Source organism: Vombatus ursinus, unplaced genomic scaffold, assembly GCF_900497805.2.
Source record: "Vombatus ursinus unplaced genomic scaffold, bare-nosed wombat genome assembly UNPS02000580.1, whole genome shotgun sequence".
Classification (NCBI taxonomy): Eukaryota; Metazoa; Chordata; class Mammalia; order Diprotodontia; family Vombatidae; genus Vombatus; species Vombatus ursinus.
This window is the reverse complement of record NW_020940358.1, coordinates 328,784-342,992: the sequence shown is the minus strand read 5'-3', so window position 1 is coordinate 342,992 and position 14,209 is coordinate 328,784. Positions and strand designations below refer to the sequence as shown.

General features: G+C 37.3%; 1 protein-coding gene across 2 annotated transcripts in view; it reads right to left on the bottom strand.

Annotated features, from left to right (window-relative positions):
* Window positions 1–14,209, bottom strand: part of RABL6 (RAB, member RAS oncogene family like 6) — an 87,203-nt gene that overhangs the window by 54,481 nt on the left and 18,513 nt on the right. The window contains exons 3-5 of one of the 2 annotated variants that reach the window (XM_027848981.1): window positions 13,380–13,427; window positions 9,758–9,787; window positions 2,042–2,094 (exon numbers count right to left, since the gene is read on the bottom strand). In XM_027848981.1, the coding sequence (XP_027704782.1) occupies window positions 2,042–2,094; window positions 9,758–9,787; window positions 13,380–13,427 (131 nt within the window). The remainder of the gene's footprint in view (window positions 1–2,041; window positions 2,095–9,757; window positions 9,788–13,379; window positions 13,428–14,209) is intronic. The other variant, XM_027848990.1, reaches the window with a different exon arrangement.

The window sequence follows — 14,209 nt, the reverse complement described above, 5'->3', positions numbered from 1 at the left end:
AGAAGCAAGTAAAAAAGTGCTTGAATAGGCAGCCATTCTGGAACAGTATGTTTTCTGGTTTAGCTCATAACATGTTTCCAGAGAACTTTTTTAGGGCACAATTAGCAAAATGTTGTAACCCTTCCTAGTTCCTCTTCTACTTTGTGCCGTATCTATTGTTTCTGTGAAACTCTAAGGTTAACTGGCCATGGTGCTCCTAGGAAAGAATAAATTACTCACTTCAGCCTTCTGACAAAAGTCTCATGTATTCCTACGGAGGTTCTCCTCCTCTTCAATCAGGACAGAATTTCACTCTAAAGTTATTTCCAGACATGGCAGCTGGACTGGTCAAGTCCAGTAACACTGCATGTCATAACTAGGGTGCAGAACTCTGCATTAAATACTAGCCATTTGCAAAGTGCCTGAAATTTCCTTGATAGTGTGGCCCAGCACTAGATTGGGATTCAGAACATATGTGTTCTCTAACATTGGCTTTGTCATCTCAACCTGTGATCTGGAGAAGCCACTTAATTCCTCTGTTAAGAGTCTCTGTTCTTTGCCTATAAAATGGATATGGTATTACAACTTCCAAGGATATTATGAAAAAAAAATGACAAAAATGGAAGTGAAAGCACAATGAAACACTTAAAAAGTTAAAAGCACCAAATTATTATATTCAATACTTCAAAAGGTTTATCATTTCAAATAGTTATTACTTTACTTTTATTACTTATTACTTTCAAATAGTTATTAGTTCAAATGGTTATTACTCTATTAATGAAGATTGCAGTCTCATCCCCTCCAAACAACCTTAGAAACCTGGCTAGACTGATCCTCAAATGAAAGATACACAGTTCATCTCAAGGCTTATTATTCAAAGCTTTCTAGCCTGGTAGGACCTGCTAGAACTTATAGTCCCATTGGTATGGCCCTCAAGAACTTAAATTCACCTCTATTACATAATGAGGCATTATTAGTGGAGGAATATTGTCTTAGTTATTGGAAATTAGGGCCTATACAAAATTTTACATCTGGTTTTAGGTGGCAATAGAGAAAAACTATTGCAGGTATCTTACTGGTAAGCATCTGAAGCAAAGTTCACACTTTCTAAAATCAGATCCGGGGTAGCTAGATGGCACAGTGGATAGAGCACCAGCCCTGCAGTCAGTAGGACCTGAGTTCAAATCCGGCCTCAGACACCTGACACTAGCTGTGTGACCTGGGGCAAGTCACTTAACCCCATTGTCCAGCAAAAACAAAACAAAAAAAAAACAATAAAGTCAGATCCTAAATTCCAGCATCTCATAGGCAATAGCCTAATATGTCGCCATATAAATGAAAAGTACCCAGCAGCTGTGAGGCACTGGTACATCTCTGAAATAAAGAAGGGTCCACCTTCACTGTGAACACAGTATATCTTTTGACTACTTCAATTTATCTTTAGAGAGCTTGTGTTCTCCCACTTTGATGCTTAAAGTGTCTCACTGGCTGAAGAATAAATTTTTCTTCAAATCAACTTCTTCACCCTGAAATCTACTTAAGAGTTAAGATTTTTTGTGAAGGGCAATTCAGGAGTGATCAATTAACTTAAAACACTACTCAGGAAGCTCCAATATTGGTGGTCACTCCTGGAGACAAAAAAAGGTAATATATACTTCACAAATGTGTTAGATCATTCAGATGATGTTTGGCACAACCAGGTAATAGATACAAGTAGCTTCTAACAAAATGGACAGGGCATATGGATGGGCAACTAGTACCATTTGTTACCATATATGGGCTCTGAGGAGGTGCAGCAAGTGTCGGTACCTGAAGCAGGTGGATCTGATCTGGGCACTCAATTTGAGAGATGAGAGTAAGGATGAGGGACAGGTGTGGGGGGGGAATCCAGAATAATAAAGGGCCATCATTAATTACAAAGCTGAAAATACAGACTTTTTATAGGATTATCAAATAAACTAACTTGGAAATACATTATGAGCATAAAACAACAGACCTGTAACAGTAAAAAAATATATATATCTGAGGAAGATGAAGAACTGAGTATCTCAAAACGGCTTACCTCCTGAGGATCATTTTCCAGTTTCAAACCATCTCCTCGTTTTTTGCACTTTCCTTATTAAAAGACAGAAATAAATTATGGGCTAGAACTGCCAAACACATAAAAATGCAAAACTGTCTACTGGGATGGAGTGTCCTTCCCCACCTCCTTTTCTCCCTCACACCCATATGAAAGCAAGCATAACTGTTGTAGAATTATAGAATATAAAGAGCTGGAAGGGCCTTCACAGTTTAGCTACTGAACATTGCTTGGATACATGATTCACCTTTTCCCCCTCTAAAACATCCCTAATAAATAGTCATCTAGTCTCTGCCTGGTTACTTCCAATGATAGAGAACTCACTAGCTAATGAGGCAACCCATCCCACTGTATTTCCTGTCTTATGAACTTGAACCATTTTACTGCATCAATTCCATCTAACTAGTTTCATATGAATGTCAATGAAATGAAAGCTAGGGTGAAATTGAAACCCTGCCCTAGGCAAGAAACAGTAATGTTAACACTGATTCTGAACTAGCATGAAGCAGCTGCCTGAAAAGAAATTAGAGCTATTCTAACTGTTCCCTACTCTGTTTTAGCTGAAAGTAAAATGCAACATTATTTCAAAATAGAAATGTAGCATAAATTAAGATGCATACAAGTCAATGTAAATATGCAGACTATTTTAAACAAAAGACAGAAAAACCAGGTTGCACTAACCTGAAGCCCTAGTTCATGACAAAGCAGTTTCAATAGGGTGTTGGAAAAACTGTGTTAGACACCTTCATGTGAATTGCTTCTAATGAATTCAGCAGCAAAAATGATCATAAGGCTGCAAGGACTGGCCTAGGAGGAAAGGTAAGGTCTCAATACTCTCAAATTAGTTCCTAGACCTGTTTAAGAAAAGTTTTAGAAGAAAGGTGAGGAACATTCTTCTGATGGGCATCATGAAAATGGTAACTCTAAGAGTTTGACTTCTTGCTCCTTCCTGTCACTGTCTCTTAATGGCTTTGATGTCTGTGCACTGTATACCAGTGATAGCACAGAGATAGACTCCTCATTATAACTTAAACTAGCAGTGTTTCTTAAAACTTTTTCCACTTGAGATCCCTTCAGCACTATCTTAAAATGTGGGTTACAACTCTATATGGGTTTAAGTTTGAGAAGTACAGATAGCAGAGGAGGTCAGAAAGAATTTCTGAAACATTTCTAACCTTGTGAATCTTCATCTCTATATCCCCTTCCCCCTCGAAAATGACAAAGTGGAAAATATTTCACCAGATAAAAAATACAAGTTACCTAATACTCCTTTAAAAGCCAATGGCTGGTTTTTAAATAGTTAGCTATATATACTCTTCTGGGCAAAGATGAGAGAATGATCAGTGTTTGTGAAAACAGGGAAAACAGCTCAAATTGGGCTTTTATTCATTAGAACCAAGGAAGTGGTTTTCCACTACCAAAGAAGAAAATGTTTCAGTGATAATAAAACTGCTTACCTTTAAATCTGAAAGGATCATATATTGCTATCAGAATGTCAATACTTTTGGAGTCACAGAACATAGGGCTAGAAAGGACACTGAGTGATAAAACATCTGTAAGGAGGACTTCAACCCATCCAAAACAGGTGGCTATGTATCTTAATTCTTATAGGTCCACAGGAAAGGGAATTTTTATAGCCTCTCAATACCCTTGTATTGATCATCTTCTCAAGAACTTTTTCTATATAGAAAAATGGTCAGGGTCTGTCCTGGGCTTTTTCTCAATACACTCTCTCAGTGATCTCTTCAACTTCCAAAGGTGTAATTATCATTTCTAAGCAGATGACACCTAGATTTATATATCCTGGTGTCTCCCTGGCAATTGGGGTTAAGTAACTTGCCCATGGTCACACAACTAGTAAGTGTCTGAGGCCAGATTTGAGCTCAGGTCTTCCTGACTCAGGGCCGATGCCTTGTTTACTGTGCCACCTAGCTGCCCTGGTCTGTCTCTTGAACTCCAATTGCTTTGGGTCATTTTTGGCTGGATGTCCCATAGGCATCTCAAACGCATTATTTCTAAAAAAATTATTTTTTCCCTTACTCTGAACCTCCCTATTACAGATAAGGGCAAAATAATTCTTTGAGTTACGCAGGTTCATAATCTTGTAGTCTTCCTCAACTCTTCACTCTTCCTCACCTCACACAGCCAATCAATTTTTAAGTCTTGTTGACTACTTCTCGTTAATTTTTGATCAAATACAAACTGTGTTTGGTCTTCACAGTCTGGCTTCAGCCTACCTTTCCAGCTTTATACTTTATCATAAAGAATTCCCTTTCATGTACTCTTTTGGTTCTGCCACAATGACCCTCTTGCTGTTTGTCACATGACACTCCATCTTCTATCTCTGTGCCTCTGTACAGGCTCTCTATTAGACTTGAAACAGACTCCTCCACACCACCACCTCTTAGAATCCTTAAGCTTCCTTCAAAGCTCAGCTTTGAGTTTCATCACTTAACCCATGAAGTTTCCCTGATAGAATTACTGTGTATTTATTTAGTATACATTGTTTTATATATGATTAATATGTGTACATGTTGTCTCTCCCAATAGTATCTAAGTTCCTCGAGTGGGGAAACCTTTTCATCTTTATCTTTGTATCCCCAGTACCTTGTATAATGCCTACTACATAGTAGGCACTTAATTGCTTGCTGATTGGTGGTTTCCTCTTTTATAGGCAAAACAATCCCAAAATTCCTTTAATTCTACTTCACAGGTAACTTTCCAAATTCCTGCCTATTTTCATGTTCATTTTTGGACCCTTCTAATCATGTCTCTTCATGAACAAGAGAAAAAAAAATCACCTGGAAATTGCTTTTTAAAATCCTACCAAATACTTTATTTTTATAATTTTTGGTGACTTTTAAATCCCAAGTTCAAAAGACAAGATTAAGATCTTCTTTTCTATTAATCCTGTTCCATAGGATCATACCATTTAGAGGCAGAAAGGTTCTAGTCCAATCTTTTCTTTTTTTCACAGGTGGGTAAGTGAAAGCCCAGGGAAATGAAGTGAATTCTCGAGACCTATACAAGTATTAAGCAGCAGACTTAAAATTTGAGTCCAGGTCCTCTGGACTCTCAAACCCACATTTTCCCACTATACCATGATATTAATTTGTTAGTGTTTAAGAGGACTTGTGGGAAGCTGTACTATATAGAAAACTGAGGACTGACCTTGGAGGCAGTAAGTCCCACTTCTTTTTGGTGAGGTGATCGGGGTTAAGTAAGTTGCCCAGGGTCACACAGCTAATAAGTGTTAAGTGTCTGAGGCTAGATTTGAATTCAGGTCCTCCTGACTCTAAGGCTGGAGGTCTATTCACTGCGCCACGTAGCTACCCCTACACCGCTGTTTCATAAACTGAGCCATGGTTAGGTGGTGTAGTCGATAGAGTACCAGCCCTACAGTCAGGAGGATCCGGGAGAAGAGAGATAGAGAGGAAGAGACAGAGACAGAGAGGGAGGGGGGGGAGGGGGAGAGAGAGAGAGAGAGAGAGAGAGAGAGAGAGAGAGAGAGAGAGAGAGAGTGAGAGAAAGCGAGTGCACAGGCCCTGGAGTTAGGAGGACAAATCCGGCCTCAGACACATAACACTCACCAGCTATGTGACTCTGGGCAAGTCACTTAACCCCAATTGCCTCACAAAAACAAAAACAAAAAAAACCCAGTTCCTGCCCTCTAGTACTTTACATTCTAATGGAAGAAACAACACTCCATTTTTTTTAAAGCAGTTTAAGGAGAGACAAAGTATAGGCAAGGAATAAGCTGCCATAGCATCTTGGTTAACCATACAAATAAACTGAAGAGTTACTTTTACTAGAATCAAAATTATAACAAAGGAACATTGCAAGATTATGGATTATTTTCTGAGAAAGCTTGGCAGATCAACTGAATAACCTATCCTTCATAAGATGCTCAAATGATTGTTAGAAACTCATAATGCTCCAAATTGGACTGCCTGATGGCTCACTCAATACCACATCTCCTCATCATTCTGGTATTAATAAAAAAAAAAAATCAGCTTCAGCTGTAATCACTAAGGGATTATAAAATGGTTAAACAAGTGAACCCACAAGAGGTTAGAATCACTGTGATCCAAACTGCCCTAATTACATTCCAGCAGCTCCAACCTTCACTGCACTGTGGTTAACTAAAAACAGTAGATTGGTGTTCAAATTATACTTCTAACACAGTAACAAGTAAGGATGACAGGTTCTGAGAGGTATAGAGGGCTGTCCTTCCACATCAAAAAAATTTAAACTCAACATTAATTGGGATTTTTTAAAGTAACATTAAAAGGACTGACAGCAAGCATATCTGAAACTTGGGGCTCTTTGTTTCCACATTACTAGTAAACACCAAGAACAAAAAACTAGGCAATAGTACGGCTGTCCAATATATAGGATTAAGCAAATGACATAAATGATACCAAAGGCACCAGGTAAGAAGTTAAGGCTTTCTCCATACACATTTACACATACCTATTATTAAATATTAGCCTATTTTTCCATTTCCTCTCTGTCCTGTTTGCCTTAAATCAATTCTAGCCACATTCCCCTTTTTCCAAAGAAGGATAAATTAGTTTCTATGAGAAACTAACATGAAAATGGCTTGTTTTAACCCTAAATGTAAAAATTTATAAAGATCTGGTATGACTGCTTATTCATAGGTATGTGGTTACAAGCTAGTCCTCTGAGATGTTTTCCCCCATTAAAAAAAATGCTACCTTTTGCTTTAATACAGCATACTTCCAAACAAAACCCTTTACAAACTACATTCCCATCTCTATGTCTCCTTCCTCTCCCCACCCCCCACTCCCCAAAATCATATTACTGATTTTAATAGAATAGAGATGTCAGTCAGTTTTCATGACACTGCTGTCTCCTGGCTTTCCTCCTATCTGTAACCATACCTTCTGTCTCCTTTGCTGGATCTTCATCTATGTCACACTCGCTAACCATGGCAATTCCATAAGGGTCTATGCAGGGTCCTATGGTTTCAATTATCCATACAGATGATTCTCAGATCTAGTGTCTACCTCTTCTCCTGTCCTCCAGTCTCTCATATCCAAATGGCTATTAGATATCATGCACTGGATGTCCTGTAGATATCTTAAACTCAACATGTCTAAAAATTCATAATTTTCCTTCAAAAACTCTCCCCTATTCCTAACTTACCTTTTACTGTCAATTATCCTCCCAGTCACCAAGACTCCCAACTTAGGTATCATCCTTGATTCTTCACTCTCTTAACTCACTCCATATCCATATCACTTGTCAAATGCTGTTGATTCTGCCTTAGTAACATGTCTCACATACCCCCACTTCTCTCTTCTGACACTGCCACTACCCTGGTATTCACTCTCATCACTTTAGGCCTAAACCATTGTGAAAGTTTGCTGGTTGGAATTCCTGTCTCAAATCTCCCCTCACTCTAATCTATTCTCCACTGAGCTGTCAAAATGATCTTCCTAAAATGTGGTTCTGACCATGTCACCCATCCCTCCCATTCAATAAACTCTAGTGGTTCCTATTACTTGCAGGATCAAGTATAACATTTTGTCTTTTTAAAACCTTTATAACTTGGCCCCTTTTCTACCTTTCCAGTCTTCTTATACCTTATTCTCCATATATCTGGAGGTCAAATGATACTGGCTTCTTTACTTTTCTCATACAATACTCCTAACTCTGGACATTTCTATTGGCTGGCCTCATGCTTATAACGCTCTCATTTTTCACACTCTGTCTTCTGGCTTCCTTCAAGTTTCAGCTAAAGTTCTACCTTTAACAAGAAGGCTTTACTAGTCTTCAATCTTAATAACTTCCCTCTGAAGTTACTCTTAATCTATCCTGTATATATCTTGTATATAGTTATAATAATAATAGCAACTAGCATTTACATAGTACCTACTATCTACTAGGCACTGTGCTAAGTGCTTTACAATCATTAACTTACTTAATCTTCACAACAACCTTAGGAGGTAGGTGTTATTACTATCTCCATTTTATAGCTGAGGAAACTGAGGCAAACAGAGGTTAAGTGATTTGCCTAAGGTCACACAGCCAAAAAGTGTCTGAGGCCAGATTTTAACCCAGGTCTTCCTGATCCACACTGTTCTATCCATGTGACACTGAGCTGCCTCAATTCCTTTTATATTTAGACTTCAGGTGCCATCTTAGATTTTTAAGAGTCAAATGACTTTGCTATGCATCTCATCTCCAAGTTAACAGATGGTACTAACTGACACTTAGCTAATAATGACTTATGAAAGAGAACTAAGTATGTCAGGAACTACTTTGCTTAAAGGTACTGTCTGGCAGTATAAATGCATTATAATGCAGTATAATGCATTATATAAATAAATTAAGTATAAATGCATTATGACCTATCTTAAAATACACTGAAAATACAGGTATCGGCTTGAAAGGGTTTTCACACTGTTCTATGAACTATCTCTAGGAGTTCCTCAAAACAAAGGTGGTGATAATGGATATATTACAATTTCCAACTTCTCTGATACTCACAAGAGCCTCCAACATCACAACAGGGGCATCAAGCATACTTCAGACCAGGTGCACTTAAACCTTTTTTATTGCAGGGACAATGTTTTTTAAATGCATAAAATACATAGGATAGTGAAAATAAAGACTTATTTTTTTTTCCCATCCAAGTTCAGAGAATCCTTGAAATTTATCTGTGGACCCCAGGTTAAGCTCCTGCTTTAGATGGATTCCCCAGTGTAAGACGAAAAAAATTAAAAACCACCATCTAAAAACATAATTTAGAAATTCAAATTATAAAGTCTAATCAACACCCTCAGACCCACAGACATCTATAAGTAAATACACACAACAAACAATTTCCAAGGAGCCTTAGAATTAGGAAGCAAAAACAAAACAAAAAGGCAATTCAGTCTTTGACTCAGGAAATTACTGACCTTCAAGATAATAATTTCACTTCAAGATAAGAAGAAAGGCTTTAGTTTAGGGATAATTAAAATCTTCACTACAAAAAAATCCAGTGCCGAGTCACTGTTCACTAGGTATGTAGAAAAAAACAAACCTGCTTCTTGAATTCTTATAGCAGCCTACAGGGGGAAATTAAGCCAATAGCAAGGCTAGGAGGCAAACACTGTTAGGTTAAATAGAAACAGCAGATTCTAACAACTACCAAATGGCTGCAAGAGAATATTGCCTTTTTCATAATGTGGAATAATAATTGGAACTTTGAATAATGAGACATTTTGTAATTCTCTGGAAGCAACTCCTAAACTAAAAGCACTGCAGAAAAGAGGTTTTTAAAGTGTAAGTCAATACAAGGCTAAATTGGAATGGCTTAATGTACCTCTGGCTATATGAACTTCATTACCATAAACTTAGTATTGAAATCAAGGTGATAAAAAAAATAATTTTGTACTATAAATCAGTTCCAAATTGTTCTTTATCTGCTAAATCCTTAACAATATTGTATCCCAGGAAGAATATGAGGGAGATAAGAAAAATATGAACTTTAAGCTAGAAACTACAAACATGGAAATTACATGTTTACACATATTTCGAGCATTTGCCACTTCAAATAAAGCCTTGTAATTGGAGGATACCATGCAACTATCAATATGTGTTAAGAAAAACACCAGATTTTATTCAGCACTACACTGCAAAAATGCTTACTATTGCAAGGTTAATGCAACTAGTATAAACTCTCACCTAAAGAATCACAGAGGAGAAATTTTTGCCCTGAGCATGAGAAGAAATAAAAATGAGAGATTGTTAACGGATGAAACCTCAGACATTTTATTAAACAGCATTTCATTAAATGGCTAGAAAAGATATTTCTTTTTTTTTTTGCACTTTTCTTTTTTTAGTACTATTAATTGATTTTAATTTATCAACAATCGCTTTCATAAGCTTTCGAGTTTTAAATTTTTCTCCCCCTCCCTCCTCAAAATGGCACGCAATCTAATACAGGCTATATATATATACATTCCTATTAAACATATTTTCACATTAGCGATGTTGTAAGTAAGAATTAGAACTAATAGGAGGAACCACCAGAAAGAAGAAACAAAACACAACAGACAAAAAAAATAACAAATAGTATGCTCTGATCTGCATTCAAACTCCATAGTTCTTTCTTTGGATGTGGATAGCATTTTCCATCATGAGGCTTTTGGAGATGTCTTAGATCCTTGTATTGCTGAGAGAGGTTAAGTATATCAAAGTCAGTCATCACTCAATGTGGCTGTTACTGTGTACAACGTTCTCCTGGTTCTGTTCACCTCACTGAGCATCAAACCATACAAGTCTTTCCAGGTTTATCTGAAGTCTGCCTGTTCATCATTTCTTATAGCACAATAGTATTCCATTACATTCACATATCACATTCATAATTATGATTACTATCTATATCTTTCTCTCCATCCTTTTCCCCCCATTTATGCTTTCCTTTCTCCTTTTCCCTAATCACTAATGTTTTGCTTTTGACCACTGCCTCCCTCAGTCCCACCTCCCTTCTATTAGCCCCCTCCCTTTCCCCTTTTCCCTCCTACTGCCTATAGGGCATGTTAGATTTCTATGCCTGATTATGTTATTCCCTTAAGCCAAATCTGATGAGAGTAAGGTTCAAACAATGCTCATCTCCTTCCCTTCTTTCCCTCTGCTGTTAACAGGTTTTTGTGTCTTTTCCTGTGATATAATTAACCCTTGTCGGCCTCCTCCTTTCCTTTTCTCTCAGTACATTTTCTTAGTTAGATCAGATTAATTCACTTACTTGGATCCATTTAACCCACTTGATTAGGTTTTTTTTCATCATTGCATCAAAGTCAATTTATACACACCCCCTTTATGTATACCCCTTTAACATGGTGTAATAACAGTACAGTTCTCAAGAGTTACAAGTGTCATCTTCCCTTACAGGGATGTAAACAGTTTGGCCTTATTAATAACATGTTGTTTCTTTCTGTGCCGTTTACCTTTTTATGTCTCTCTTGAGTCTTATATTTGAAGATCAAATTTTCTGTTGAGCTCTGGTCTTTTTACCAGGAAGGTATGGAAGTCCCCTATTTCGTTGAATAGCCATCTCCTCCCCTGAAAGATCATGCTCATTTTCGCTGGGTAGTCGATCCTTGGTTGTAATCCAAGCTCCTTTGCGTTATGGAATATCATATTCCATGCCCTACGGTCTTTTAATGTAGAAGCTGCAAAGTCCTGTGTAATCCTGACTGTGGTTCCATGATATTTAAATTGTTTCTTTCTGGCTGTTTACAGTATTTTCTCTTTGACCTGGTAATTTTGGAATTTGGCTACTATATTCCTTGGTGTTTTCAATTTGGGATCTCTTTCAGGAGGTGATTGGTGGATTCTTTCTATGGCTATTTTACCCTCTGGGTCTGGAACCTCAGGGCAGTTTTCCTTTATGATTTCCTGAAAGATACTGTCCAGGCTCTTTTTTTCATCGTGATTTTTAGGTAGACCAATGATTTTTAAATTCTCTCTCCTGGATGTATTTTCCAGGTCAGTTGTTTTACCAATGAGGTATTTTACGTTTCCATCTATTCTTTCATTCTTTTGTATTTGTTTGACTGATTCTTGCTCTCTCATAGAGTCATTAGTTTCCATTTGCTCAATTCTAATTTTTAACAAATTGTTGTCTTCTATTAGATTTTGTACCTCCTTCCCCATTTGGCCAATTTTATTTTTTAGGGACTTGTTTTCTTCACTGTACTTTTTTTCCAGTTGGCCAATTGTATTTTTTAAAGGACTTGTTTTTCTACAGTTAATTTTTGTCCTTCCTTTTCCAGGCTATTGACTCTCTCTTGCATACCTCTCATTTCTTTTCCCATTTTTTCTTCTATCTCTCTCATTTGACTTTTAAAATCCTTCATGAGCTCTTCTAAGACGGCTTTTTGGGCTTCAGACCAGTTCATATTCCCTTCTGAGGTTCCAGATATGGGTTTGTTGACAATGTTGTCCTCTTCAGAATTTCTGCCTTGATCTTCACTCTTCCCATAATAAGAATCTATCATATGTTTCTTTTTGCTCATGGTGTTTGCTTATTTCCTGGCCCTTAAAGAGACTGGGCTCTCCTGCTGGGGAGCAGAGGGCACTGACCCAAGCTTCTTGTGTTGGGAGCCTATGGCTTGGTCGATGGCTTTGTGTGCTGGGACCTCCAATGTTGGCAGTTGGAGGCTGCAGGATTCTGGCAGCTTACTTGGTGTTGTGCTGAAATCAGCAATACTGGAACTCTTAGAAAAGATGTTTCTATCCACTCCCTCACTCCTTGTTATGGACTAAAACCCACTCTCTGCCAGTTTTCTCACTTCCCCTTAAAAACCAACAAAAACTACTTGACTGAGTTTCAGTCAGCATCTGATGGAGTCTGGTATTAGTTTGTATATGTATGTATTCCACAGTTGAAAAAGCATCACAGGAATAATGCCGATACTATTTTATCTTTTAGGAGTCAAAAAGAGTACTTTTTTCTATGATGGAGAAAAAATTTTGAGCAGTTTTTAAAATATCTTTTGAGGTTTAAAGGAGCTGAGCACCTAAGGACCCATGAATAAAGGACAGTAGAATAACCCAATTCTTGGGATTTCATAAGGTTGATGTTCTAGTAAATATATTCCATGTGAATCTCTCCAGTTTTACATGACAAGTTCAGAACTTAGGGTTTGACATATTTCCTTATGTTTAAGAATTTAGGACAGTGTTTAAACTCATTTTTCTAAGATACTACTATCTTGAATAAATCCACTCTTTTGCCAGATTTTGAGGATTCATCAAGGATTCACCACAGATTTAAGAAGGAAACTTTGGCAAAGTAACCAGAAATGTTATTTTGAAAAAGAATTACTAGATAAAATTGAATAAAAGATATGTTCTTGACTCTTATCTTACACTGTGGCATTAGGGGAGTTTATTTTTGTTTTATTCTATCTTAAAAGCTAATGCAGTATACTAAAACCATAAACAGAATAAAAAATAATTTATTTAAATGGCAAAACCCCCCCCAAAAAACCCATGCATAAATAGGATTAGTGGCTCCCAACAAACAAACAAACAAACAAAGAGAAAATTGATTTCCTTGGACAGGCTGCAATATGCAGTAAATAGCTTTTTGTACCAGCAGAATCAGAAGTTAAGTTTGATAATGAACGTACAACATCCATATCATAAAACTGTTCATAACCAAGGCTGTTTGACACAGAGGAAAAAATTATCCAACATTTTAAGAAGGAGAAAAGCAAAGAAAGAAATTATGCTGATTTTCATGCAAAAAACATATCTAACTGAGGACTTCAGGTTAAAAAAGGAGGGGATGACTCACCCTTGTCAACTACATCCCAGACTTCAACCTTTACAATGTCATCAGTGGCTAAAAAGAGAGACAAAACAGTATTAGAAGCATATACTATAATCATTTGGCTTCATAAAGATACCGTTTTTGTGGAAATTAAGTGTAACCTGAGAAAAGTTCAAACCACTATCTCCTCTCTTCACTTGAACTTTTATGTCAATATGGATTTCATGACCTTTCCATAAAGAAGCCTACAGATTTAATAAATAAATTTAAGGTTGTTAAACAATTTAAATAAGTTTCAAGTGGCCCAGCTTTGTTACACTGATACAGACACGTATGTAAATCTAGTCATAGTAATGATAGCACGGACTATATTATTTTTACCAGAGCAAGAAGTGGAAAGGGAGAATTATGCAGATGAGAAAGTGGGAGAGATGGCAGTGGTTTCCTGGGAGATGGCAGGACAGGATGTGAAGCAGGGTGGGGGGCTTATTTTTCCCAAGATAAGAATCTCTGTCATAAAGTAAAACACTAATACAGATATCAGGGCAACTGGGTAGCTCAGTGGATAAGAGTGCCTTGAATGCAGAGACTAAGGAACCTGCCTAAAGTTACAAAGTCCAGGATGAAGTTAGGGGTTAGAAGACCTAGATGCAGTGTGTCAAAGCCATTAGGCTTCACTGCTTCCTTGAGAATCTCAGTTTGGCTCTGTAATTTCCAATGTACTCTTGTGAACAGCTAGAAGCTGGGAAAGAAATATCTTCTTGGTTTTTTACTTTTTTGGCTTTTTGGTGAGGCAATCGGGGTTAAGTGACTTGCCCAGGGTCACACAGCTAGTACGTGTTAAGTGTCTGAGG